General features: G+C 41.6%; 1 protein-coding gene across 5 annotated transcripts in view; it reads right to left on the bottom strand.

The window, feature by feature from the left end:
• Positions 1–210: 210 nt before the first annotated feature.
• Positions 211–26,995, bottom strand: part of LOC148532117 (ubiquitin thioesterase otulin-like) — a 138,243-nt gene continuing 111,458 nt past the window's right edge. For 4 of the 5 annotated variants that reach the window (XM_088468264.1, XM_088468259.1, XM_088468260.1 and 1 more), the window contains 3 exons: positions 26,393–26,512; positions 6,508–6,774; positions 211–1,187 (listed from right to left, as the gene is read on the bottom strand). In XM_088468264.1, the coding sequence (XP_088324390.1) occupies positions 996–1,187; positions 6,508–6,774; positions 26,393–26,512 (579 nt within the window). In that variant the 3' untranslated portion in view covers positions 211–995. The remainder of the gene's footprint in view (positions 1,188–6,507; positions 6,775–26,392; positions 26,513–26,995) is intronic. The other variant, XM_088468263.1, reaches the window with a different exon arrangement.

Consider the following 26,995-nt stretch of genomic DNA (forward strand, 5'->3'; position numbering starts at 1 on the left):
ATACTGTAAGTGGGTTTGTACAAGTGAGGTATCATACTTTTGTGAGTTTGGGGGTCATGGGACTTTGAATATCATTTCAAAAATATGATTTTTACCATTTAATGAAACTTTTCTGGACATACAAATTTATAGTCAAAGAAAAAAGAAAAAAAATCTTTAAATATCTGAAATTGTATTTAAGTTTATTGGCTGTATTTTTAAAGGCTAATTTTTAAAATCTAATATATAAATTGACTGAATATTAGAAGTTACTTTAAAACAGTCCCAAATTGGTATACTGTCTGCAAATATTTACAATTTAGCAGGAAAGAGAGTTTTGACATTGTACGAAATCTTGGGGTGTATTTACTCATCAGTGGTAGATCACCAGTGGCTCTGATAGTTGGAAACAAATGCTGAATAAGCCTGATTTAGCATGTATTTCAATTGCAGTCTTAAATCTATAGGTCAAAGCCAGTGATAATTGGCGGCTTTAATAACTCACTCATTAGTAAACATACGGTAAACAATTGCCTTCTGTTGTCACCCAAAAAGGGTTCCTGTCATGTCTTCAGTAGGATTACTGAAATTATTCGCCACACCCCAATCAATTTGTTGCCTGAAAAATACTGTACAGTATTTATAATAAACTGCTAAAAGCTTCATGTATAGTGAATATGATTGCTACATTTTTATTTTCTATAATCAGTTTACTGTACATGAATTTGTTAGGTTTGATGGTCCTTTAAGTTTCCAAAAGCATAAAATGCTAATTTGCAAGTAAGTAAATTTTGAGACTTTAGATTGTTAATCCCAAATAGCGTCCAATAGATTTATTGGACATGAACAGAGCACCGGCTCAAGCACGTTAAATATATGTAACGGGTTCATTTCTCATCGTAAAAAATTTACTAAAAAATGGTCAGAAGAGAAAGCTTCAGTTGCATAGCAATAGTACAATTGTAAATCACGTGAGTAATAGATCACCTTCATAAAGGTTTGGGGGAAAGACTTATTTATAAGCTTGTCTCTTCACACACTCTAACTGGGACATTGTAATGCCGGTCATCTTCAGTTATAAGAGTTACAACTGGCCAGTTTGCCTGGTCATCAGGATATTGTGTAATAAATTCATCTGTTCCATATTTGTACAGTCTGTACACTTTGATGGTATACTGCAATGCGTATCCAAGAAGAAACATTTCTACCTAAAAAAGAAAAAAAAAATTGATTGGGTTAGTACTGTATAATGCAGTATGTCAAATAAATCTGCCATTTACTCATATATGAGGCTCTCTGAATAGGAGAGCGCAAGATAAAAAGTAAAATATCAGTGTATAGAGAAAATTGGCTTGCACAGTTGCTGAAATGCATGGCATGAAAGCTGAGATTTGGTTAAGATGACCACTATTACATGCACTGTTGTAGTGAGTGATACCTTACATGCTGCTTGTCAATTGGCAAATACTGTATAAGAACTATAATGTATTGTGAAATTGTATACAATAAAAAAAAATATCTATGTGCCAATATTTCCCTTCATTTAGTGTTCTCCTATCTAATAAAAACTGTTTTCACCAGTAGTGTTATGTAACCTGGGAGACTGAATCCCCTTTGGACGTGCAGATTAACAATTCTACCAAATCAAGGTAAACTCATTATTCCTTGAATGGAAAACTACTATTTTAATAACCATCACAGTTTATAATTAGCAGATACGTTGTGTATAATTGGGGGAAGTGTGGAGAATAACATGACATAGATATAATAAAGGAAGCAATAAACAGTCATCTGTCTGAGAAAAGAGCTTGAGTATGCATGAACTGAGGCAAAGGCAGACACCTAGGAGTATATTTACCAAAGTACGGGTTTTTAGAAGTAAAGATGTTGCCCATAGAGCAGCTAGTCAGATTCTACTTAACAGTTATCTAGCACCTTCTGGAATATAATAGCTAGAATGTGATTGGTTGCTACGAGCAACATCTCCACTTCTAAAAACCCGCACTTTAGTAAATATACCCCTAACATAGTTATGAGCAGATTACATATTAAAAAGGAAATACATATTTTATCTATAGTACTAAAATGTCAGATCCGTCTGCTCTAAAAAGGTGCGTCCTCACAATAGCATTACACCAGTGTATGTATATAATATATCCACTGAATACTCTGCTCTATCTCAATAGCACTGCTGGGATTTAGTTCTTACATACATGTTATTCCTATTACGTCATCCAAAACTGCAGCAGCCAATGAATCCCAAGATGTGACATAAGCTTCACTTCCATTTAGATAATTTTCAGATGTCTCAAATGTTTTGGTGACACACGGTAAAAGCCAGCCAGTCTAAGCTTAATGCTACTAGTATACACACTAACTATTTTGATTTTTATTAGTTGACTATAGCCAATATTTTGTTAAATGATCTGAGGTGTAATGAGATGGAACTGAGTAGTCCAATTTCAAACAAAATGTACAAATTATTACCATACTTATAAAAGTTACATTCCATAGAATTTTGTTTTTCTGTTAGGTATAAACAAGGAAAAATAACAAAAATAAACTATCACACTATGAAGAGACTTTAATCAGATCTAGGATTTTAGTGTGGGCTATACAGCACTAGCAAGAAACAGCTGATACAACCCGAAAGTATGTGGTGAGATGCAATCAGCCGCAAGATTAATCTATAGAAAAACAGTAGCTGTTGTAGAAACCTTATGACTTATGAAGTTGTGCTGTTCAACCTGCAATACCTAATATCCCAGGGCTGCCTGGTGCAATACCTAATATCCCATGGCTGCCTGGTGCAATACCTAATATCTCAGGGATGCCTGGTGCAATACCTAATATCCCAGGGCTGCGTGGTGCAATACCTAATACCCCAGGTCTGTCTGGTGCAATACCTAATATCCCAGGGCTGCATGGTGCAATACCTAATATCCCATGACTGCCTGGTGCAATACCTAATATCTCAGGGATGCCTGGTGCAATACCTAATATCCCAGGGCTGCGTGGTGCAATACCTAATACCCCAGGTCTGTCTGGTGCAATACCTAATATCCCAGGGCTGCATGGTGCAATACCTAATATCCCAGGGCTGCCTGGTGCAATACCTAATATCTCAGGGCTGCCTAGAGCAATACCTAATATACCAGGGTTGCCTGGTGCAATATCTAATATCCCAGGGCTGCCTGGTGCAATACCTAATATTCAAGGGCTGCCTGGTGCAATACCTAATATCCCAGGGCTGCCTGGTGCAATACATAATATGCAGGGGCTGCTTAGTGCAATACCTAATATCCCAGGGCTACCTGGTGCAATACCTAATATTCCACGTCTGCATGGTGCAATAGGGTGTAAAGAACCTGATAGTAAGATGTTGAGATAAGTTGGTGGGTGTATTCCAGTTATAAAGACCATTAGTTCAATGTTATGTCTGTCTGCCCAGATGAAAGAGTGATTCTCTGTGATCACTCTACTATTCTAAGTGTGGTTGAGCCTGCTGATTGTACACTGTGTACTGTTTTCCCAGTCTCCTCCAAATAGTGACTCAACACTGCCCAGTACAAGAGGTATCCCACAGCTGAAAAAGGGATCTTCCCAAAATTCAACCTAATGATGTTGTATTAAAATTGCCGCATCTTAAAAATGTATCACTTTGAGAGCTGACTGCTTAGTCATTGTCATATTATTCATTTGATGAAGGGCGCAAACAAAGTAGCTTCCACTCCAAATTATGGGGGCCATAACTACTTCCTTCTGGTGCTAGTTAAAGGGTTAAGGCAGGGTGCTGAGCAACTGTCTAGGTGTACACGTCTTACTCAGTATCTGGTTAAAGGCATTCTTTTCAGTTTTTTTTTTCCATTAAAAACTAAAAGTCTATAACAAATCCCTTTTTACTACCAACCTTCATTCTGTGTGTAGTTAAAAGCCTCAACCTCAATCTTCATTTCCACAGCATATTGTAATTAGTATAAATAAAGAATAGTGGCATAGGACTTGAATTTAAGAAAATTGCATAGACAGTGCCCTGATCCACACCATTTCAAATGGAGCTGGGAAGAAAAACAGTTCCCTAAAAAAGCCAGACTTTCCCACCTATTCCTAAAGACTATCCTTATTCTGTGTGGAGACAGTTACACTTGCCAATACTGCACCATTCAGTGATCATCAAGAACTACAATGACTAATCCAGAAAGCACCCTAACCACTCAGGTATGGGGGCATTACAGTAACCCGTACAGCATGCAACATGTGGCTGTTTTATCCCTGTACAAAGAGTGGCTGGCTAAGGTTGCCCTCACTCTTGTGCAATGTGTGGCTGGGAAGCACTGGTTTAGTCTGTGTGTGGCTGCACAAAAGGATGATGTATACTGTATATACAGTATATAGATCATAGATCTATTGTCTACTGAAGTAGGTTTAGGTTAATTACTAACCACTCACTCTTCTATCTCTGAAGTGTTTAGTACAATGTTTGATAGTTTATGTTCAATTTACATGTAATATGTTTATCTGTATACTGAATTGACGTGCTGATTCACTGAGCCCACACTAAGGCCTAGATTTATCTGGGCCTTAATCCTCCAACCAATTAGCTCCTTACTGTCATTTTTCAAACACATGACAGTTAGGAGCTGATTGGTTGGAGGCGGAGCACCGTTTAAGATTAGTAATGAGTAATAATAAGAATATCACTCGTTGATAAATCTGAGCCTAACTGTTAAAACAAATCTGTTACTGCTCTAGGTTTTCTAATCTTACCCTTTATGATTAGTACCAAATAGCTATCAATGGGCACCACGTTCTGTACTACAATGTATGCTGGCACATCATTCTAAGCTAACTATCCCTCTTAGGAAGGCCCACATTGTAAACTGTGTACAGTAAGTGTACAGATGTGTCCTCATACACATATTCCTTTTCCGCCATGTGGAACAAGAAGCCTGGCATGATTCCTGTGCTGCTTACTTCTTACTCAATGTTTCTACTTTTTCCTCAACTTTGCTACTTTTTTCTTTATTGTGCTAGTTTTTCCACAATCTTGAATCTACATCTACAAATAGTATACTCATTTATTTATTGCAAATAAACTGATATAAAGTCACAGATTAAACATAATGTTGCATTTGCTACTTTTTCCCCAACCTTGCTACACCCACCCAATCTTGCAACTTAGGGCCTGATTCAGAGCCGCTCGGAAGCGGCCGCTCGTTCGCTCCGAGCGATGTTCGCACAACTGCATATGCGTATGGGTCATAATGCGCATGCACCAACCAGTCAGTGCGATCGGAAATCGAGCACTCGCAAAATAGCGAGTGCTTGCTAATTTGAGTGACAGGATGAGGCGTTTGTGGGTGGTAACAGGGGAAGGTGCTTGAAAACGGGGAGTGGAGATCCAAACACAGGCGTGCCAAACTGTCAAAACGGGCGTTTTAAGGGTGTGCATAATTAACAAAGCAGCGTCATCGACCACGTCACTTGGTTGTTTCTTAGCCTGAACTGTTCGCATGATTGCGGTAGGATAAACCTACCACAAGCACTGCGAGCAGTTCAGATGCCTTTCGATGTACTCGATTAATCAAATAAATAGCGGAGATGGCGTAGGATGCGAGCGGCCAGGGGGCGTCTTTACAAAATAGCGAGCGCATGTTTCGTTCGCTCGCTCAGACATAGAGGCGTCAACAGACCTCAAAGAGCGAGCGCTCAATTTAAATAGCCGGCCCCTTTTTCTGACCAAGCGAGCGCAAATAGCGTGCGGCTCTGAATCAGGCCCTCAGTTCACAAATAGTACAGGAATTGGTATAAAGTCACATATTAAGCATAGTTATGCATGGTGTGGGTCATTGGTATTAAGCCCTCTTTGTGTACTTTTTCCTAAACTTTGCTACTTTTCCTGCTGTGTAAATTGTGGCCATATTAGAGAACAACCAGCAAAGCAAAGCCAAGCTATTTCTTGCAGTTTAACTATATTTAAAAGGAAAATATAAACAAAACAAAAATAAAATATAGTATTCAGCTAACTATATGGATGAATGGGGTAGGGATCTTCTAATAATCTTCACGCAGTTTGGAAAATAAACGTGCCTAAAACAGAAGCTCATCATCTCAGACTGTTATGAGAACTTGATGAATTGGAGGTAAGCGAGAAGGCTCTTTCCCACACACAGTAATTCTAGACAAAACAAAAGTCTAAGGTTTCCGGAGTACACCTTCCATTTTAAACATTTAAAGAATAAAAAGTTCTTTTTGTTGCATTTTTTGTTTACTTGGTTTCCATATTTCTTATAAAATGCTATAACCTTATAAATAATGGTCAATAATAATTTACAACATGAAGCAAAATGTAAACCATTAGTACATTAGTAAATCACTTGAGTAGAAAAGCAAATCATTATGTGTCACCCATTATATTTTATCTGGAATCCGTGTGGGTTTCCGTTTGTCAAGCTTTAGACAACAGTATATCACGAATGCCAGTATAGATTTTTTCATCATATAACTATTGCTCTTAACACTTCATACCTGTTCAAGGCCTCCAGAGTGCCCAACTTGATTTAAATGATTCTTCATAAAATCACAGGGATTACTAGATGTGTCCCTAGCAAACATCAGCCAAGAGAAGACAGGCACTTCCTGGCCATCCACATTGGCATCATATAAGTCAATAGCAGTTTTCAGCATTAAAAACTTAACTGCCTCATACAAAGAGTACTCCTCTTCACTCTGGAAGATCTCATCACAAGCGGCCTGCTTTTTATCTGGGATCTTCATTTCACTCAATGCAGCCCACTGTATAACAGAGACAGAAGATCATAACAGGACTGCACAGAATACAAGCACTGCTCTTCTCATAGGAAGAGAATGCTGCAATGTTCTTTTCATATCAAACACAACATTTCTGTTCTTTACAAGACTGAACACAATAGTAAACCAGTATTTATGCAATGATAAGATGAAGTGACTGCTACTAACTGCTACTATATATCTCAGCTCACAGAAGTAATCTGAATTTATTTGCTGATGACACTACTGCGCATTTTATCAGACTTCACTTCAAGCATTTCAACTATTTGATTCCAGGTTTTGTTCAACTTTGGTTCTCATGATATATATATATATATATAAATATATATAAAAGAAGGCAATTAGAGCGGCACTCGCTGGTCTTATTCAATGTCAATAAATAAGGACACACAGTCCGTGATGCTGCAATGTTTTGAGATTTAATCCTCGTCCTCAGGCAGTAGATACAAATATGAGAAAATGAAAAACTTACCTAAATAGATACCTCGTGCAGGTAAAAACGCCGGTCATCTGCCCAGGTGTTGGTGTCAGACGGATTTCCGGATAGCATCCAGCCCCGTTCAGTCAAAGACACTCCCACTGTTGCTATGGCATCGCGGTGTACACAAACAGTGACAGGAACCACCACCAACAATAGATCTAAAAGTGCTAAGACGTAAATGGGATATACTGTATATTCCAAACATATTAGTGACTATATCATGACCAATAGTATAATAGATACTATAATCAACAAAACTATTAGCTACAATGAAGAGAGATAATCAAAATGACTCTAACATTAAATATGACAACATGATTTTAAAGGGATATTGCTAAAATATCCAATAATTCAAAGAAAAATGTTCCAATTAAGGTGATCATTCAATCCTCGTGGCTTCAATGTATCCAAAGTGTAGATCCACTTGGATTCCAATCTGAGAAGTATTTTATGCCTATCACCCCCTCTAACATCCTCCGGGACATGATCGATAATTATGTGTTTAAAGCTAGATAGACTGTGCCGAAATTCAGAGAAATGTCGTGCTACTGGTTGCTCTGAGGTCTTGCCACCCAGTGCAGCTCTGATAGAGGACCTGTGTAACGCCACCCGCTCTTTAAAAGAGCGCATGGTTTTCCCCACGTAACATAATCCACAGGGGCATTTTATTAAGTACACTACAAAAGTACTAGTGCACGTCAGTACATGTCGTATATGATATTTGCGCCCATTATGGGGATGGTAAAAAATTTTGTTGTTAATCATGTGGCGACATGTGGTACACCCCGTGCATTTATAACAGCCACCTGCTTTTTTCTTTTTCCCGCCATCAAGACTTAGATGTTCCGTTACATCCGGGTGCACAGTCCAATCCCGTATATTTTTTCCTCTTTTGTAGCAAGGTCTTATTCTGGTATTCTTAAGACATCTTAACTCTTTGTCTGTTTGTATAATCGGCCACAGGGTTTTAGTTATCGAACATACAGTTCCTGACGAGGAACTGTTGTACTGCTGAACCCAATTTAATTTATCCTCTTTATGTTCTACCGAGTTCTTCTTAATCAGAGTTTTCTCCCTCGGGATCTTATCCACCTTACTCCTGGCTGTCAATAGTGTCAAATTTTTATAACCCCGTGCCTTAAATTTCTGAGTCATTTCATCTAGACTTGATTCCAATTGATCTTTCTCACTAGTTATTCTCTTTACTCTTAAATATTGTGAAAAAGGAAGTCCTGTTTTAGTTGTCACTGGGTGATGGCTTTCCGCTCTTAAAAGGGTATTTCTATCTGTTGGCTTTGAAAACAAAGATGTGATAATCTTATTATTTTGATTAGTAATTTTAGCATCTAATTATGTGATTGATTCCACACTCAGGGAGTAAGTGAATTTAATGGGACAGTCCCGTTTATTAATACATTCCATCATATCCTGGAATTCTCCAAAACTACCACTCCAGAACAGGATCACATCATGGATGTATCGTTTGTAGAAAAAATGTTTGTCCCTGAACTCTCTGGTGAAAAATAAGTCCTTCTCAACATAAAACATGTATGTTTTTGCATATGTAGGGGCTACATGAGAGCCCATTGCACATCCATAGCACTGTAAATAATAATCTCCATTATAAAAAAAATAATTTCTTGTAAGAACCATCTTCAAAAGTGTAAGGAAAAGATCAACGTCTGGTCCAGTATATAATGAGTTGTTCACTATCAAATTTCTAGCGGCCCAAATGCCCCCCTCATGTGGTATATTTGTGTATAGGCTAATGATGTCTAATGTGCACATCCAAATATTATCCGGCAGCTCTCCCAGTGCTTTCAATTGATTAATTAAATCTGTAGTGTCCTTAAGATACACAGATTCGGCCTGTACACATGGCTGTAGATGAAAATCAAGAAATTTTGAAATATTGCTAAATAATGAGCCACGAGCCGATATTATGGGCCTCCCAGGCAGATTAATGGGGTTCTCATGGATTTTCGGCAAACTGTATAGGAGGGGAACAATCGGAAAATCACATTTCAGGAAATCACATGTATCCGAATCCAGTAAACCTTCACGTACTGACATATCCAAAATCTCATCTAATTCAGTTTTGAAATTGATGGTCGGATCAGATGTTAGTTTACTGTAGACCTTGATATCATTTAATTGTGATAAAATCTCCATATGATATTGGGTTATATCCTGAACCACCACTCCCCCCCCCTTGTCCGCCGGACGACTCACAATATCCTTGTAATCTCTTAGATTTTTTAAAGCATCCCATTCATCTTTAGATAAATTATTATGAAAAGATTTAGAGTTTTTTTGTTTGTGAATTACCAGTAATGGAGGGATTATTTGTCACTGGGTCAAAATTCGATTTCTTTCTAAATATTTTATTAATTCCCATTTGCTGATTTATATCATCCTTGTTTTTAAAATAATCCCTCAAGTTCAACTGTCGGTATAAATGGCACTGGTCTATTTTCCATTGAAATTCGTCATATTTTGTAGTAGGCACGAAGCCCAATCCTTTATTAAGGACCGAAATTTCTGACCGTTAAAATCCTATTAGACAAATTGAATACTAGGTTCATTTCCTCCGACCCTTGGTCATTCTTGATGTTCCGGCGGCACTGTCCCCCCCGCCTCGTGCATTTATTGATTTTCCTCTGCCTGCTCGTGTCCTTACCCCTAAAGGGGACCTCTGTGTGGAAGTGGAAGTGGCAGAAGTTTCTTGCGGGGAATCCTCTCCCGAGGTAGTCACTACTTCACTTGAGGATTGAACATTGCGATTAAATCTATGCATACGGTACTGTGATCTAGTATCATTAGAGAACCTCTCATTGGGACCAGAAACCCATCTATAGACCCGCTGCTCAGCGTAATGGATTAAACCTCGAAACGTTGCAGCATCACGGACTGTGCGTCCTTATTTATTGACATTGAATAAGACCAGCGAGTGCCGCTCTAATTGCCTTCTTGTAAATTTTCTGGGGGTGAGCACCGTGGCTGTTTTGTGTATCATTGGAGAGTGCCGGCTACAAGGGATTTATTGCATGTGGACTGTATGTATATTGCCTGGTGGCTTCTACGAGCAGTATTAAAGCCTGCAGCACCTTCTGTTATTTATATCTAAAAGGAACCTCTGTGACAGTGTTATAACGTGCACCCACCTGGATTACAACTTGTCTGTGCAATATATACTTTCATTTATATGCACTTATATGCAGCACAGTTGCGGTGGTTTTAAATTGCAGATGTCTTTGGAATTATCTGTACACAATCAATATGTCTCAAGCTACAAGTATGGATGAAGTTGGAGGATTTAATTGGCTCAATTTAACCCCAGGGGAAATATTAAGTTTTTCTGAGAGTGAATCTGAGGCTGCTTTATTCAAGGAAAGATTTACTGATACAGAGGAAAGTGCAACACCGGATGATTTGTTTAATATCTTATTGAGATTTACGAAAAAGGAGACTGACTTTTTATTACATGGCATAACACTTTGAGTATTATAGGGAAAGAAAAATCCCAAGGGGTTTCCGAGTAAGGAATGTCCCAACAATCGGAAGGTTTAATAAGGAATTTTGCCGCCGCTGGATAGCGGTTTTAAATAAATGCTCCCTAGATTTCATGACCCTTGTAATCGAGGAATCTGCTCGCGAGTTAACTCTAATAAGAACGAAGATCACGGAGTTTGAAGAATTAAATAAACCAATATTATTGCAAGATCAGTCCAAGAATTGGATTGAACGCTTAAATCATCAAATTGCGGTTTATAAGGAGGAGTTAATATTTTTTAAAAAACAAAAATTTGAGAAGGTGAATAAAGATTACGCTGAGCAGTGGTCTATAGATGGGTTTCTGGTCCCAATGAGAGGTTCTCTAATGATACTAGATCACAGTACCGTATGCATAGATTTAATCGCAATGTTCAATCCTCAAGTGAAGTAGTGACTACCTCGGGAGAGGATTCCCCGCAAGAAACTTCTGCCGCTTCCACTTCCACACAGAGGCCCCCTTTAGGGGTAAGGACACGTGCAGGCAGAGGAAAATCAATAAATGCACGAGGCGGGGGGGACAGTGCCGCCGGAACATCAAGAATGACCAAGGGTCGGAGGAAATGAACCTAGTATTCAATTTGTCTAATAGGATTTTAACGAAGTCAGAAATTTTGGTCCTTAATAAAGGATTGGGCTTCGTGCCTACTACAAAATATGACGAATTTCAATGGAAAATAGACCAGTGCCATTTATACCGATAGTTGAAATTGAGGGATTATTTTAAAAACAAGGATGATATAAATCAGCGAACGGGAATTAATAAAATATTTAGAAATAAATCGAAGTTTGACCCAGTGACAAATAATCCCTCCATTACTGGTTTTATGAAGGCTTTGGATGCACAAGTAATTCACAAACAAAAAAACTCTAAATCTTTTCATAATAATTTATCTAAAGATGAATGGGATGCTTTAAAAAATCTAAGAGATTACAAGGATATTGTGATTCGTCCGGCGGACAAGGGGGGGGGGAGTGGTGGTTCAGGATATAACCCAAATATCATACGGAGATTTTATCACAATTAAATGATATAAAGGTCTACAGTAAACTAACATCTGATCCGACCATCAATTTCAAAACTGAATTAGATGAGATTTTGGATATGTCAGTACGTGAAGGTTTACTGGATTCAGATACATGTGATTTCCTGAAATGTGATTTTCCGATTGTTTCCTCCTATACAGTTTACCGAAAATGCATAAGAACCCCATTAATCCGCCTGGGAGGCCCATAATATCGGCTCGTGGCTCATTATTTAGCAATATTTCAAAATTTCTTGATTTTCATCTACAGCCATGTGTACAGGCCGAATCTGTGTATCTTAAGTACACTACAGATTTAATTAATCAATTGAAAGCACTGGGAGAGCTGCCAGATAATATTTGGATGTGCACATTAGACATCATTAGCCTATACACAAATATACCACATGAGGGGGGCATTTGGGCCGCTAGAAATTTGATAGTGAACAACTCATTATATACTGGACCAGACGTTGATCTTTTCCTTACACTTTTGAAGATGGTTCTTACAAGAAATTATTTTTATTATAATGGAGATTATTATTTACAGTGCAATGGATGTGCAATGGGCTCTCATGTAGCCCCTACATATGCAAAAACATACATGTTTTATGTTGAGAAGGACTTATTTTTCACCAGAGAGTTCAGGGACAAACATTTTTTTCTACAAACGATACATCCATGATGTGATCCTGTTCTGGAGTGGTAGTTTTGGAGAATTCCAGGATATGATGGAATGTATTAATAAACGGGACTATCCCATTAAATTCACTTACTCCCTGAGTGTGGAATCAATCACATATTTAGATGTAAAAATTACTAATCAAAATAATAAGATTATCACATCTTTGTTTTCAAAGCCAACAGATAGAAATACCCTTTTAAGAGCGGAAAGCCATCACCCAGTGACAACTAAAACAGGACTTCCTTTTTCACAATATTTAAGAGTAAAGAGAATAACTAGTGAGAAAGATCAATTGCAATCAAGTCTAGATGAAATGACTCAGAAATTTAAGGCACGGGGTTATAAAAATTTGACACTATTGACAGCCAGGAGTAAGGTGGATAAGATCCCGAGGGAGAAAACTCTGATTAAGAAGAACTCGGTAGAACATAAAGAGGATAAATTAAATTGGGTTCAGCAGTACAACAGTTCCTCGTCAGGAACTGTATGTTCGATAACTAAAACCCTGTGGCCGATTATACAAACAGACAAAGAGTTAAGATGTCTTAAGAATACCAGAATAAGACCTTGCTACAAAAGAGGAAAAAATATACGGGATTGGACTCTGCACCCGGATGTAACGGAACATCTAAGTCTTGATGGCGGGAAAAAGAAAAAAGCAGGTGGCTGTTATAAATGCACGGGGTGTACCACATGTCGCCACATGATTGACAACAACATTTTTTACCATCCCCATAATGGGCGCAAATATCATATACGACATGTACTGACGTGCACTAGTACTTTTGTAGTGTACTTAGTAAAATGCCCCTGTGGATTATGTTACGTGGGGAAAACCATGCGCTCTTTTAAAGAGCGGGTGGCGTTACACAGGTCCTCTATCAGAGCTGCACTGGGTGGCAAGACCTCAGAGCAACCAGTAGCGCGACATTTCTCTGAATTTCGGCACAGTCTATCTAGCTTTAAACACATAATTATCGATCATGTCCCGGAGGATGTTAGAGGGGGTGATAGGCATAAAATACTTCTCAGATTGGAATCCAAGTGGATCTGCACTTTGGATACATTGAAGCCACGAGGATTGAATGATCACCTTAATTGGAACATTTTTCTTTGGATATTTTAGCAATATCCCTTTAAAATCATGTTGTCATATTTAATGTTAGAGTCATTTTGATTATCTCTCTTCATTGTAGCTAATAGTTTTGTTGATTATAGTATCTATTATACTATTGGTTATGATATAGCCACTAATATGTTTGGAATATACAGTATATCCCATTTACGTCTTAGCTCTTTTAGATCTATTGTTGGTGGTGGTTCCTGTCACTGTTTGTGTACACCGCGATGCCATAGCAACAGTGGGAGTGTCTTTGACTGGACGGGGCTGGATGCTAGCCGGAAATCCGTCTGACACCAACACCTGGGCAGATGACCGGCGTTTTTACCTGCAGGAGGTGTCTATTTAGGTAAGTTTTTCATTTTCTCACATTTGTATCTACTGCCTAAGGACGAGGATTAAACCTCAAAACATTGCAGCATCACGGACTGTGTCCTTATTTATTGACATTGAATAAGACCAGCGAGTGCCGCTCTAATTGCCTTCTTGTAAATTTTCTGGGGGTGAGCACCGTGGCTGTTTTGTGTATCATTGGAGAGTGCCGGCTACAAGGGAGTTATTATATATAGTCCTTCAAATATTGCACATGAAGACCATAATTCAATTGTACAGTCAAAAAACACTCCCCTATATAGGGCAATGTTAATATTGTCAACAAAAGATTTCACTAAAACAATCGTCTACTACAGTTTTTTTTAGGACTATATTGCAACGATAACGAAAATCTAAACATTTTAATAACGAAAATTACGACGATTTCTGTGTCCAATTTGAAATAATGGACTAAGACTAAAACTACATTTAAAATCCTTGTCAAAATTAGCATTGGTTATAACAAAGTTAAGGCATTAATCTGTATAAAACATTCTCACTCAGCCTCGATCACTAAACACACTAAGTGGTCTATATACTAAGCAGTGTTAGGAGACAGAGTGAAAAGTGATAATGTACCAGCCAATCAGCTCCCAACTGTCATTTTTCAAACACAGCCTGAGAGATGACAGTTGGGAGCTGATTGGCTGGCACCTTATCACTTTCACTCTGTCTCCTAACACGGCATAGTAAACAGACCCCTAAATACTAAATACTAAAGCTGCATACACACACGATTTAGTAAATGAACGATTTTAGTAAACAATTTTCATTAATTTTTTCAAGGGAAAAATTAATGAAAATCGTTTTCTAAAATCGTTCATTTACTAAATGTAATGAACGATTTTTTTTTAACTACAAATGATTTTTGCATATTCCATTACTGAAAATCGTTGAGTTGGTCAGTCTGACTGAACTACAAACGTGAACGCGCATGAACGATAATCGTTCATCGTTTTAACTCAGAAAGTGAACGATTTTTTCAACGATTGAACGATAAACGATATCGTTAAAAAAAAATCGTTGTGTGTGTATGCACCTTACAGTTTTGCTGACAGCCCCCTTAACATCACAGTGCCTCTCAAGGGAATTTTAAAGAAAAGTTCTTCAGTAAAATGCATTACAGTATCATTACAACTAAAACTTTGACTTAATTTAGACTAAAATTTAAAATGGAGGTCCACTGACTACATCTTGACTACAACAAAGCAAAAAAGAAAGACTAAAATGGGACTAACTAAAATCTTTGTAAAAATTAATAGTTATATAGGGTGGCTGCTGTTCTCCAAACAACCATGGTTCAGCTGGTCCCAAATAATTCAGAAAAAAAAAGATGAGAGATAGCACCTCCTAATGTAGTATGATCTGATAATAAGTTTTCCCATAACCAGGTAATATCACTCATGAAATTAAGTTGTACCCAATTCATTGGTTTCCAACCACTTTAAATACGCATGTGAGAGCTTCCTTTCAAGTAGGCCTGTATTCAATTAGACATGAAAAGTCAGAATCCGCGGAAAAGTATCGTGGATGACGTCATTTCGCCAGGCATAAAGTTTCCACCGTATTCAATTCCAAAGACTTTTTGCGTATGCGAAAGTCAATGCAATGTAATCAGCGGAAAAGTTTTGCCTATGAATAGCAGGCGGAAAAAAGTGGAGAATTGCGATTAAGTGGTGCAAACTTCGGGAAACCCTCCTGCACCCTTTGGACAGTCCCATAAAGATAAACTGTGTGAAAAAATAAAATAAAAATACTTTAGAACACCCTAAAAAAGTACTTTCATTTTGGGGCAAAAAAGTTCAAAGTTGGGGGACAAACTTCAAAACTAGCTAAATAGACTTCTGAGGGGTCCCCAAGTATGGGGTAGGTGTTTTTATGATTGCAGGTGCTTGTGGCAGGTGGATTTTTTACGTAATTTAAAACTTTACTTTGGCAACTTAAAAATTTGCTAGCACCCTTTTTCAAGTACCCCAAATTTGCTTGGAGTAGTTCTTTTCACAAAAAAATACTGCTTAATGCTATTCTTCACCACTTGTGTTAATGTGCTAATTGGCACCAATTGACACCACTTCGGGAGTATCTATAGTGGTCCCCAATGTTAGTGCATCTTTTGGGGGGTGTCAGGCTGAGTTCCCCATTTTTAACAGGACTTTTCGCCTGTTTCAGTTTTGCTGGGTGCCATTTTCGCCTCCTTTCTAATTGAATACGGCGAATAGCGGGAGCATACCCGATACTTTTCCGCATGCAAAACTCGAGATGTAGGCGAAAAGCCCGGCAGGCAAAAAAGTATCGTGGGTGCAAAACTAATTGAATATGGCCCTTAGTCGTTTCAAACTCCATTGTGGTACCAATCTGGGATATTGTCTTTATAGGGTGATATTATCTGGTATCAGATCATAATACACTAAGAGGCGCTATTTCTCATCTTTTTTTCAGATATACTGTATTATTTATATATATATATATATACATACATACACATCTATATATCTATATATATCTATATACGAGGGTGAGTCAAAAATTATCCGCACTCCACTTATATTAAAACTTATGTTGGCCGCACTGTCTTATCAATGCTTTCCGTACTAGGTCGCTGTCTCCCCAGTCTCTACTGTGCAGGATTGAATGTGTTACATCAGTTCATTTGTGACTGCAGTGCAAGAAAATATGGCAGCCCCTCTTGTGATTTGCACGAAAGAGCATTTGTGACGAAGTTTCAAAGCTGATTAAGAGAAGAATGTATTATTCTTTCAAAATAAACCTACATGTTCCCTTCACCAACAGATCTTTATTACGTAATATACAGTAGACTTAGGGCCGTATTCAATATGAGGCAAAAAGTCAGTTTCCGCGATACTTTTTCGCCGATGACGTCATTTTCGCCTGTTTTGAATTACCTCCGTATTCAATTTGGAAGACTTTTCGCCTAGGCGGAAAGTCAATGCAATGTAATAGGCGAAAAAGTTTCGCCTATGAATAGCTGGCAGAAACAAGTGCAGAATTGTGGTTTTGGGGTACAGCAGTGCGGGAACCCTCATGCAGCCTTAAGACAGTTTTAAAAAGTTTTAAAATATTCGGGACAACCCAAAAATATAATGTTTAATTTTGGGGGTTAAAAAAAAATAGGGGAACAAAGTGCCAAACTATCTAAATTAATTCAGGTCGGGTTCCCATGTATGCGGCAGGTGTTTTCTTCATTGCGGGGACAAGCGTTAGGTGCAATATTGCAGATTTTTTTTAAAAAAAAATGCTTACCCCTATTTTCATGTACCCCGAATTTGATAGGAATAGTTATTATCCCCCAAAAAATAATCTAAGTGCTATTCTTTACCACTTCTTCATAGCCGCAAAATTGCATCTTGCGTGGCTATTACAAACCCCGACTTCCTTCAGCAGGCAAAAATGGGGGTACCCATAGTGATCCCCATGTCTGGACATCTTTAGGGGTGTTCCAGGCATATTTCCAGAAAATTCCCGTTTTTTTTCGTAAATGGAGTGAAAGGTCATTTAAAAAAAAAAAACAGGGATCATTTTTCAGTTATCTATAGCAGGTGAAAAAAAGTGCAGATTTGGGGTTTAAGGGTGCAGGCTTAAAAAAAATAGCCTGCACCCTTGGGAATGCCCCCTTAAAACGAAATGTGCCAGAAAAAAAAAAAGTTTTAAATTTAGGGGTGAAAAAAAAAAAAAAGTGAAAACAAAATGCTAAACTAACGAAATTAATTGTGGTGGTGTCCCCAAGTATGTGGCAGGTGTTTTTTTCATTGCGCAGAGTAGCGGCAGGTGTATTTTTGAAGAATTTTAAAAATTACCTTTAGGGACTTAAAAATATGCTTACCCCAATTTTCATGTACCCCAAATTTAATGGGACCACTTTTAAAATTAAAACAAAAAAACCTAAGTGCTCTTCTGCATCACTTCTTCAATGTCGGGAAAAATAACCACCTGCCGCATCTATTTAGAAAGCCGACTTTCTTCTGCAGGCAAAAACGGGGGTACCCATAGTGATCCCCGAGGTCTGGACATCTTTAGGGGGGTCTTACAATTATTACCCAAAAATTCTCGTATTTTTTCGCCGATCCAAGTTTTTCCTGTTCCCGATTTCGCGTACTTTAGAATTGAATACGGGGAATAGCGGGCACGCGCGCAATACTTTTTCGCCTAGAAAACAGGCGAAGGAGGCGAAAAGTCCAGCAGGCGAAAAGTCTGGACTTTTTGCCTCAAATTGAATACGGGCCTTAATATGAAAGTATGTGCTAAAATATAAAAGCAAAATAAATTCAATATATTCCAAGCCTGCATTATACAAAAAATATGTTCTCTCTGACAAAATTAATATTAGTTACAATAAAACCAAGAGGCCTACTTGAAAATTAGACACATACAAAGTGGCAGAGCATAATTTAACACAAATAAATATATATATATATATATATATATATATAAATAATGTGCTATAGGTGCCACTCCAAGGTCTTGTAATGTTCAAGTTAACAGAAATTCTTATTAACGCACACATATAATACTTGTGACACACTCACTCACTCACTTGTCAGTGCCTGCCTATGGAGCTGCTGAGGTTGAACCACAGACACTCACCTTGGGCACAGGCACTCCTCCTCCAGCCTCTCCTCCGAGCTCCGGGACCTGGCCGCCACCAAACTGAACAGAGCTGCTCTCCGCGCCAGACCAGCTCCCCCATCACTCCCCCTCCTGGATGTCTTACTCTCCGCGGCTCCCAACATGCAGGGTTGAAAGGGGGAGGGATCCGCCGCTTCTGCCATAGCCGCTGATGCTGGAGAAAAAAAGACACTATATAGTGTCTTCAAGCCTGCCCTGCCGTGCACTCACAGGCTCTGCTGGACGGCCGACGCTGCCTGCCCAAAAACCCGCGGTGCGTGGCCTGGACTCTTCTACATGCTTACACCATGCTCTGCCAGTCGCGGCCTTGCTCACTCATGTGCAGTGCGAATTTCAGACGGGGCTTCTGGATCCCGATTGGAAGGGATATGCGGGGCAGCGGGAGGCTGGTGGGTAAAACGGGAGCCTCCCGCCAGATGCGGGAGTGTTGGCAAGCATGCTCTGCTTCTACCAAAAGATTTTCTTTTCTCCCAAAAATGCGTTTTACTAGCGATGTGATGTGACCTAGGGGTCTATTTACTAAGCTGTGTTGAACGGAGATAAGGTACCAGCCAATCAGATCCTAACTGCCATGTCACAGGCTGTGTTTGAAAAATGGCAGTAAGGAGCTGATTGGCTGGTACCTTATCACCGGTCACTTATCTCCTAACACAGCTTAGTAAATAGACCCCTAAGATACACCAGGAGACTGCTTTGATTAATTTGATATGCGTCAATTGTTTATCTGTGTGTGACAGAGTCTGAAACTGTATGCGAAGTGCTACAATGTAGTGGGCACAGCTTAATTCCACGCCAAGTTCTGTTTTGGTTCATTTACAACCACTTGCACACAGATGTACAAGTGTCACATATCACATTAATCAGTGCTGTCTCCTGGTGCATCCTACCAGGGGCAGATCTAGACTGTTCTATTAGGAGGGGCGATTTAATGATTAATTATGACTCCTCTTTTCTGGATTGGCCTCCCCTTTCTGGTCCCAACATCTCCCCTTTCCATTTTTTTTTTGTGGCCACATTGATTATTACTATGTATAAATTTATGTATTCACTATGTCTGTCTGAATACACAGTTATAGCACCAGCCGCCATCTCCCTGCACCCCTCCCCTAACCATCTCCCTGCAACCTCCATTCCTGTTCTAGAGCAGAAGCCATTCTCCCCTTTGTGCAGGGGCAGAGTCAGCCATCCCCCTGCTCCCCCAGCCATCTCCCTGCCCCCCACTCCCCCAGCCATCTCCCTGCTCCCCACTCCCCCAGCCATCTCCCTGCTCCCCACTCCCCCAGCCATCTCCCTGCTCCCCACTCCCCCAGCCATCCCCCTGCTCCCCCAGCCATCTCCCTGCCCCCCACTCCCCCAGCCATCTCCCTGCTCCCCACTCCCCCAGCCATCTCACTGCTCCCCACTCCCCCAGCCATCTCCCTGCTCCTCACTCCCCCAGCCATCCCCCCGCTCCCCCAGCCATCTCCCTGCCCCCCACTCCCCCAGCCATCTCCCTGCCCCCACTCCCCCAGCCATCTCCCTGCCCCCCACTCCCCCAGCCATCTCCCTGCTCCCCCAGCCATCTCCCTGCTCCCTACTCCCCCAGCCATCCCCCTGCTCCCCCAGCCATCTCCCTGCCCCCCACTCCCCCAGCCATCTCCCTGCTCCACACTCCCCCAGCCATCTCCCTGCTCCCCACTCCCCCAGCCATCTCCCTGCCCCCCACTCCCCCAGCCATCTCCCTGCTCCCCACTCCCCCAGCCATCTCCCTGCTCCCCACTCCCCCAGCCATCTCCCTGCTCCCCACTCCCCCAGCCATCCCCCTGCTCCCCCAACCATCTCCCTGCCCCCCACTACCCCAGCCATCTCCCTGCTCCCCACTCCCCCAGCCATCTCCCTGCTCCCCACTCCCCCAGCCATCTCCCTGCTCCCCACTCCCCCAGCCATCTCCCTGCTCCCCACTCCCCCAGCCATCTCCCTGCTCCCCACTCCCCCAGCCATCCCCCTGCTCCCCCAACCATCTCCCTGCCCCCCACTCCCCCAGCCATCCCCCTGCTCCCCCAACCATCTCCCTGCCCCCACTACCCCAGCCATCTCCCTGCTCCCCACTCCCCCAGCCATCTCCCTGCTCCCCACTCCCCCAGCCATCTCCCTGCTCCCCACTCCCCCAGCCATCTCCCTGCTCCCCACTCCCCCAGCCATCTCCCTGCTCCCCACTCCCCCAGCCATCTCCCTGCTCCCCACTCCCCCAGCCATCTCTCTGCTCCCCACTCCCCCAGCCATCTCTCTGCTCCCCACTCCCCCAGCCATCTCTCTGCTCCCCACTCCCCCAGCCATCTCCCTGCTCTCCTCTTCTCCAGCCAAATTCCTGCTTCCCCTCTTCCTCTTCCCGAGGGCAGCAGGAGCCATCCTCCCTCTCCTCTGTGTGGGGGCAGTATAGCAGCAGTGTAGGATCATGGAGCCTGTAACGTCTCCCTGCACAGTGTCAATAGTGCACAGACCGTGCCACTGTGCAGGGTTGACAGTCTACTCTCCGGTCAGTCCTGCAGCAGCAGCAGCAGGGTGCGGGAGCTGTGCTCTCTTCCCTCCTCAGCCTGTCACTGACACCCCCCACCCCCGGATCATGCACTGAGGTGAGCAGGGTGTGTTCAGCCTGTGCTGTGATTGGAGCCTGTGTAATGCACTCTCCATGCAATTCACAGTGCATGATGCGGACTGTGCTAAGGGGGGACGATCACTTCAATCGCCCCCCTGGATCCGCCAATGCGTCCTACTAAGTTGCATTTTTAACTGAAAAAGACTCTGGGCGCTAGTAGACTCACATTGGGCCAGGCATCTCGCTAGGTGTATGAGGACACATCTGCATATGGGTATTATGTCTGCTGATGCAGCAATGTTTATAAACCTTGTCCATGTCCTGCAATGTTCGGTACTGTAAGCCACTTTATTGTTGTTTTGTTCATAATGTTTCTGTTTATGTACTTTTAAAGTGCTGCAGACCCCCTGTGGCGTCATATAGATAAAGGATAATAATAAATAGTAATTTCATAAACCATAGCAACTGCAACGCATACAAAAGCACCAGGGGCAGAACTATGGGAGACAATGGAGGCGCCTGCCGCCGGGCTCCAGCTCTGAAGGGGCACCTCCTCCATTGTCCACAACATATTCACCCCACTTAGGGCTGTTACTATGTACCCGGAGTGTAACGTCATGGCTGCCCAATACATGGCACCTCTTCCCGGCACCTGAGAAGCCACCATACACTAGTGGAGATCTCCATGTCAGACCATCAGCTGCTGCCTTCATCTATCTATAGCCTGTCTGCATGCGAATTGCTACATTACAGTGTCAGCGGCTGTGACGGGGGGCACAAAATTATAACTTGCGTCTGGGATGAACTTACGCCACTGCACATGTGCATGCATAGAAAAATAAGATTCATACATAATAAATAGCAAACAAATGCAAAAGGTGCATAGACAACAAGGGCAGACAAGATGGTAATATATTATTATAGATTTAGAAGTAACCTAACCTTATACAGTATGTGGAACCTTTGCACATATAAATGAAATACTTTGTGACAATTTACTTCATTATTTATATCAGGCTATAATCAAGACCTCATATAAAAGAGTAACATAGAAAAAGAACATAGTACAAATGTGTCCACATACATCTTACTTCCTAGTCGTGCCATGACGTGGCGTGACTTGGTACCGCCGAGCATCTTTTTGTGCAACTTTTTATCTTGAAATACATCTTATTCGCAAAGTGATGCGAATAGGATGCACAAGCAGCTTCAACTGATTAAAATGATATGCGGCATGCCTATATACTATGTGCGACTGCGAGGGTATCTGTATGCGAAACGCTACGTTACAGTGCCACAGCCGTATGTAAACACATCTGTAGTACATGTAAATGACTACATAGTACATTAACAATGGTGGGAAGTGTACAGTGCACAGGTATGATGCTCAGGAGAGCGAATGGGAGGTATTTACTACAAATGTGTCCTCATTTACAAATAGATTTTAGCAAGGGTTTTCAACCCATGGCCGTAGGCCATGCATGCTCCGCAGAGCTGTTCCCCGTGTCCCGCTGATCAGGGCGCCCGTGGTCTCCCACAGCAGCTGGCATTACAATAAGTCACACTGTATGCTACTGCACTGCCCACCGCCATTGTTGGTGATTGACAGTCAATGCACGGCTGGAGGGGGAGAGGGACAGCTCTTTTCTCCTCAACTCCTCCCCCCAGAGTGACAGAGCCTTACTGGAGTCCGTGCCCAGCTGGAGGGGGAGAAGGGGCTGCGCTCTCCCCTCCTCAGCTCCTCCCCGTTCCCCCTTATGTTCCCTGGCAACCTCCCCTCCCTGATAGGCTGTGCTTGGGCGCCGGGAATCTGACGTTTCGATCTTGTGACCGTCCCCGGCATTACGTCCAACGATTAGCCACCATCCACCTGCTGCACTGAAGTTCTGGGCCCAGATAAAAAATAATGTAAATACTGTACAGTATATTAGTCATCCACTGTCACCCTTTGCCTGTCACCCACTGGTTTCACCCTCTCCCTGTCACCCATTGCTGTCATTCTCCCCCTGTCACCCACTGTTTTCACCCTCTTCTGGCATCACCCTCTACCTGCCACCCAGTGCTGTTACCCTCTGCCTGTTGTCACCGTATCCCTGTCACCCATTGCTGTCATCTCACCCTGTCACCCTCTCCCCGTCACCCACTGCAGTCACCCTCTCCATCATAGCCCTTTCTCTGTCATCACCCTTTCCATCACCCACTGCTGTCACCCTCTCCCTGCCACCCACTGCTGTCTCCTTCTCCCTGTTGTCACCCTGTCACCCATTGTGGTCACCCTCTATGTCACCCAGTGCTATCACCCAGTGCTGTCAACCTCTCTCTGAATATGTATTTTTTATTATTTTCATGACGGGGCCTATGTGTGTGTTTTTTATTTATAATGTGGGGCCCCCCGCTGTGGGGGTTAATGTGTGTGTATGTTTTTTTTTCCCTTTTGGGGCCATTGTATATTATTACTAAGGATTCTGTATGGTCTGTAGCAGGAGAGGGTTCATGTAGTGGAAACCATGAGTTACTGCACTTGGTTACCCTAGTGACGCCACTGAGTATAGTATTAAAGTATAACCATATGTAGGACTTTTTCAGGGGTATTCAATATGAAACCTTAACTTCACTGTCGAAGTTAACGTTTCATATCGGAGTTTTTTCCTGCGTTAAAGTCTGGTGCGCGCTCCCGCTTATCCCCGTATTCAATATAAAATTAACGAAAACGGGAAACTCCGAAGTTGGATTTGCGTAAAGTTACGAATTTTTCCTTAAAATAATTGTAAGACCCCCCTAAAGTTGTAAAAACAGGGGGGAACACTAAGGGTACCCCCGTTTTAGCCTTTAATTGAAAGTCGGGGATTTAAATAGCCGCAGCAGGTGTTTTTTTCCCGACTTTGAAGAAGTGATGCAGAAGAGCACTTAGGTTATTTTTTTCGTTTTTTAAGTGGTCCCATCAAATTTGGGGTACATGAAAATGGGTACTAGCATATTTTGGTGTCCCTAAAGTAATTTTTTTAAAATTCTGCATTTGTGTACCTGCCGCTATAATTCTATTCTAGAAAACATCTGCCGCATACTTGCAGAATAGCCCTGAACCTATTTCCCTATTGTTTAACAATTTTTTCCACCCCAATTTTTAAATTTATTTTTTGGGGTGTCCCTATTTTTTTTTTTGACACAGTTCTTTTTTAAATGTCATTCTCAGGTGTGCAGGCTATTTTTTTTCAGCCTGCAGCCCTAAACCCCAATATTGCACTTTTTTTCGACACCTATTCAATGGTGAAAAGTTATCACCGTTTTTTATCAAAACTGCGATAAGTCTTTGAAATTGAATAGGGTGTAAAAGTAAAACCTGCGATAATGACGTCATAATTGCGATATTAACACAAAAACGATGTTATCGCACCCATATTAAATACCCCTGTTAATCTCCAGGTTCCCTTTTGTAATTGTTACATTATTACATGTACATAAATACCGCAGTATAGCTTAGTGGTCCTTGGACTTCGTTTAATTTTTTAATGTGGCCCACACTGTCTTAAAGGTTGAAGCCCCCTGTCTTAGAGGCTCGGCAGGACACAGGGGGTCATTCAGACCCGGTCATTAGCGCAGATGCGCTCGGACTGGGTCAATGGCCCCCCACAGAGTTTGCGCATGACGGCGCCGGCGCCGTCGTGCGCATGCGTGAGACCCGCTACGACCGACAGCGCCGGTCTTAGCGGGTCTCGATCCAAAGGGGGCGAGCTGTCGATGTTGATTGACAGCTCGCCCCATTTGGAAGGCGGGCCGGGGGGTGGTAGCCATGGGAACGCCTACCGTTTGGGGGCGGCCCCACTGACAGTGGAGAGCTTCCGGCTCAGACAGAGCTGAAAGCTCTCCGTGGCCTACGACAAGGGAGACCCTACCCTAGGGTCTCGTCGTAAGCCCCGACACAGCCTTACCACCGCAAAGGAGGACGTCTTGAAAATTCAAGAGGTCCTCCCCTCGTTCAGACCGACCGCACGCTCTGTGCGACCGGCTCTGAATGAGGTCCTCAATCTCTTGTATTAAGTCAATATACAATGTAAAACCAGTTTTCAGACTCCAGTAAATTCCAACTTCTCAGGTGTTCAATTCGTGACAGAGGCCGGGATGTACTAAATGGAAAATACGGTAAAAACCCTGTTTTCGGGGTTTTACCGCATTTTCCGTATGTACCATCACCTGGCTGCCGGCTCTCCGATGCGGAGGGTAACGACAGCTTTTGCTGGCATTACCCTATAGAAGCCTATGGGCTTCTACCGCACCGTGCTGGTATGAGGGATCCAATCGGATACCTCCCTCCCAGCATGCCCCGCGACCGTCGCGTCAGTCTGTGCATGCGCAGATGGACTCCCGGGTCATAAACCCGGAAGTCCACGTCGAAGAGCGGGTCGCAAAGGACAGCTCTTATCGGAAGAGCTATTCTTTGCAGTACTGATCGCATATGTTAGTACATATGCGATCAGTAGGGACGCGGTGTCTGGCGGTAAGTAGCACCACTGTTAGTACATCCCGGCCAGTGCCAGCAATAAATAACACTGCTTGTTAACAACAGCTAATTGTCAAACCAGCTTTCTATGATTACAAAGATATTGCTTAAAGCAAAAGAGTCTCCAAGACTGTAAAAACCTACACACAATAGTACAATTGTGTAAAAAAAAAAAGTGCCATATGAAGTGAATCTGGCTGCAAACACAATATGGTAGTTCAGCTCCAGTACCACATCTGCCTGCAACATGGGTAACTATGAAAGATACCTACAGTAGAAAGGACACTGTTGAAGGCTTTCTGCTCATCTACTACTGGTGGTGTCCCTTTATCTCTTTCTGCTCAGTCACAAGGAGTCTAATGAAACCCTAAAGAATACTAAACTTGGTGTAAAATAAAAACACCTTGAAGGAGTCTCTGGGGAAGAACAAACACAAAACATATCTATTGTATGACAGTACACAGACTATCTGCTCCTGGTTAAACATGTCACTCGATTTTATGATGTAATTTTATAATCATTATAACTTAATATCATCCTAGCACTTGCAAACCCTGGAATACATTTAGTAACCTGATATGATTGCACCTATTTTATGGCTTCTAAAATACACTATCTCCAATAATAAAATCTCATTTTCTTTGCACGTACCTTTTTCTTAAGCAACTCCAGAAATGTCTTTATCCGCATCCAGGATTTTTTGCTCCCATGGGAATGCCAGAATCTCCACAACATAATCCATTCATACTTCTTAACAAGCTTTTCAGGCAACTGTGAATAAATTGTAATTAATAAATCCTAAGTTTCATAAATGTATATTAAATTAATTCATAAAAAACATCACACTGGGCTTGTATACTGGAGTTAGATTTCATAATATACATTCAGTAATGGTAAAGCTAGACTTTAGTTTCATTAAGCAAGGCAAAGTAAATCCAGAAAATGTACATATTTTAAAACTTCATGTGATAATAATCAGTTCATACATATAAAGATTGCTAAATGAGTATTTTACACAGAGTTTCACTAATTGTAAATGTTTAAGATCTGATAGGAGTCAATTACAGAGTGATACAGAGCAGTGTATAGCAATGAACCAATGAACACAGGGCCTGATTCATAGATGGACGCTGCGGCTGTATTTATAAATGCAAAAGCCGCAGGATGTGTCTTAAGTAAAAAGACACAGACGACTCTGATCTGCTGCTGCATCCGAAGACACAGCATCGGATCAACTGAGTGAATGTTGGACAT

The sequence above is a fragment of the Taudactylus pleione genome, unplaced genomic scaffold (assembly GCF_031769625.1).
Source record: "Taudactylus pleione unplaced genomic scaffold, aTauple2 ptg000083l, whole genome shotgun sequence".
NCBI classification, from domain to species: domain Eukaryota; kingdom Metazoa; phylum Chordata; class Amphibia; order Anura; family Myobatrachidae; genus Taudactylus; species Taudactylus pleione.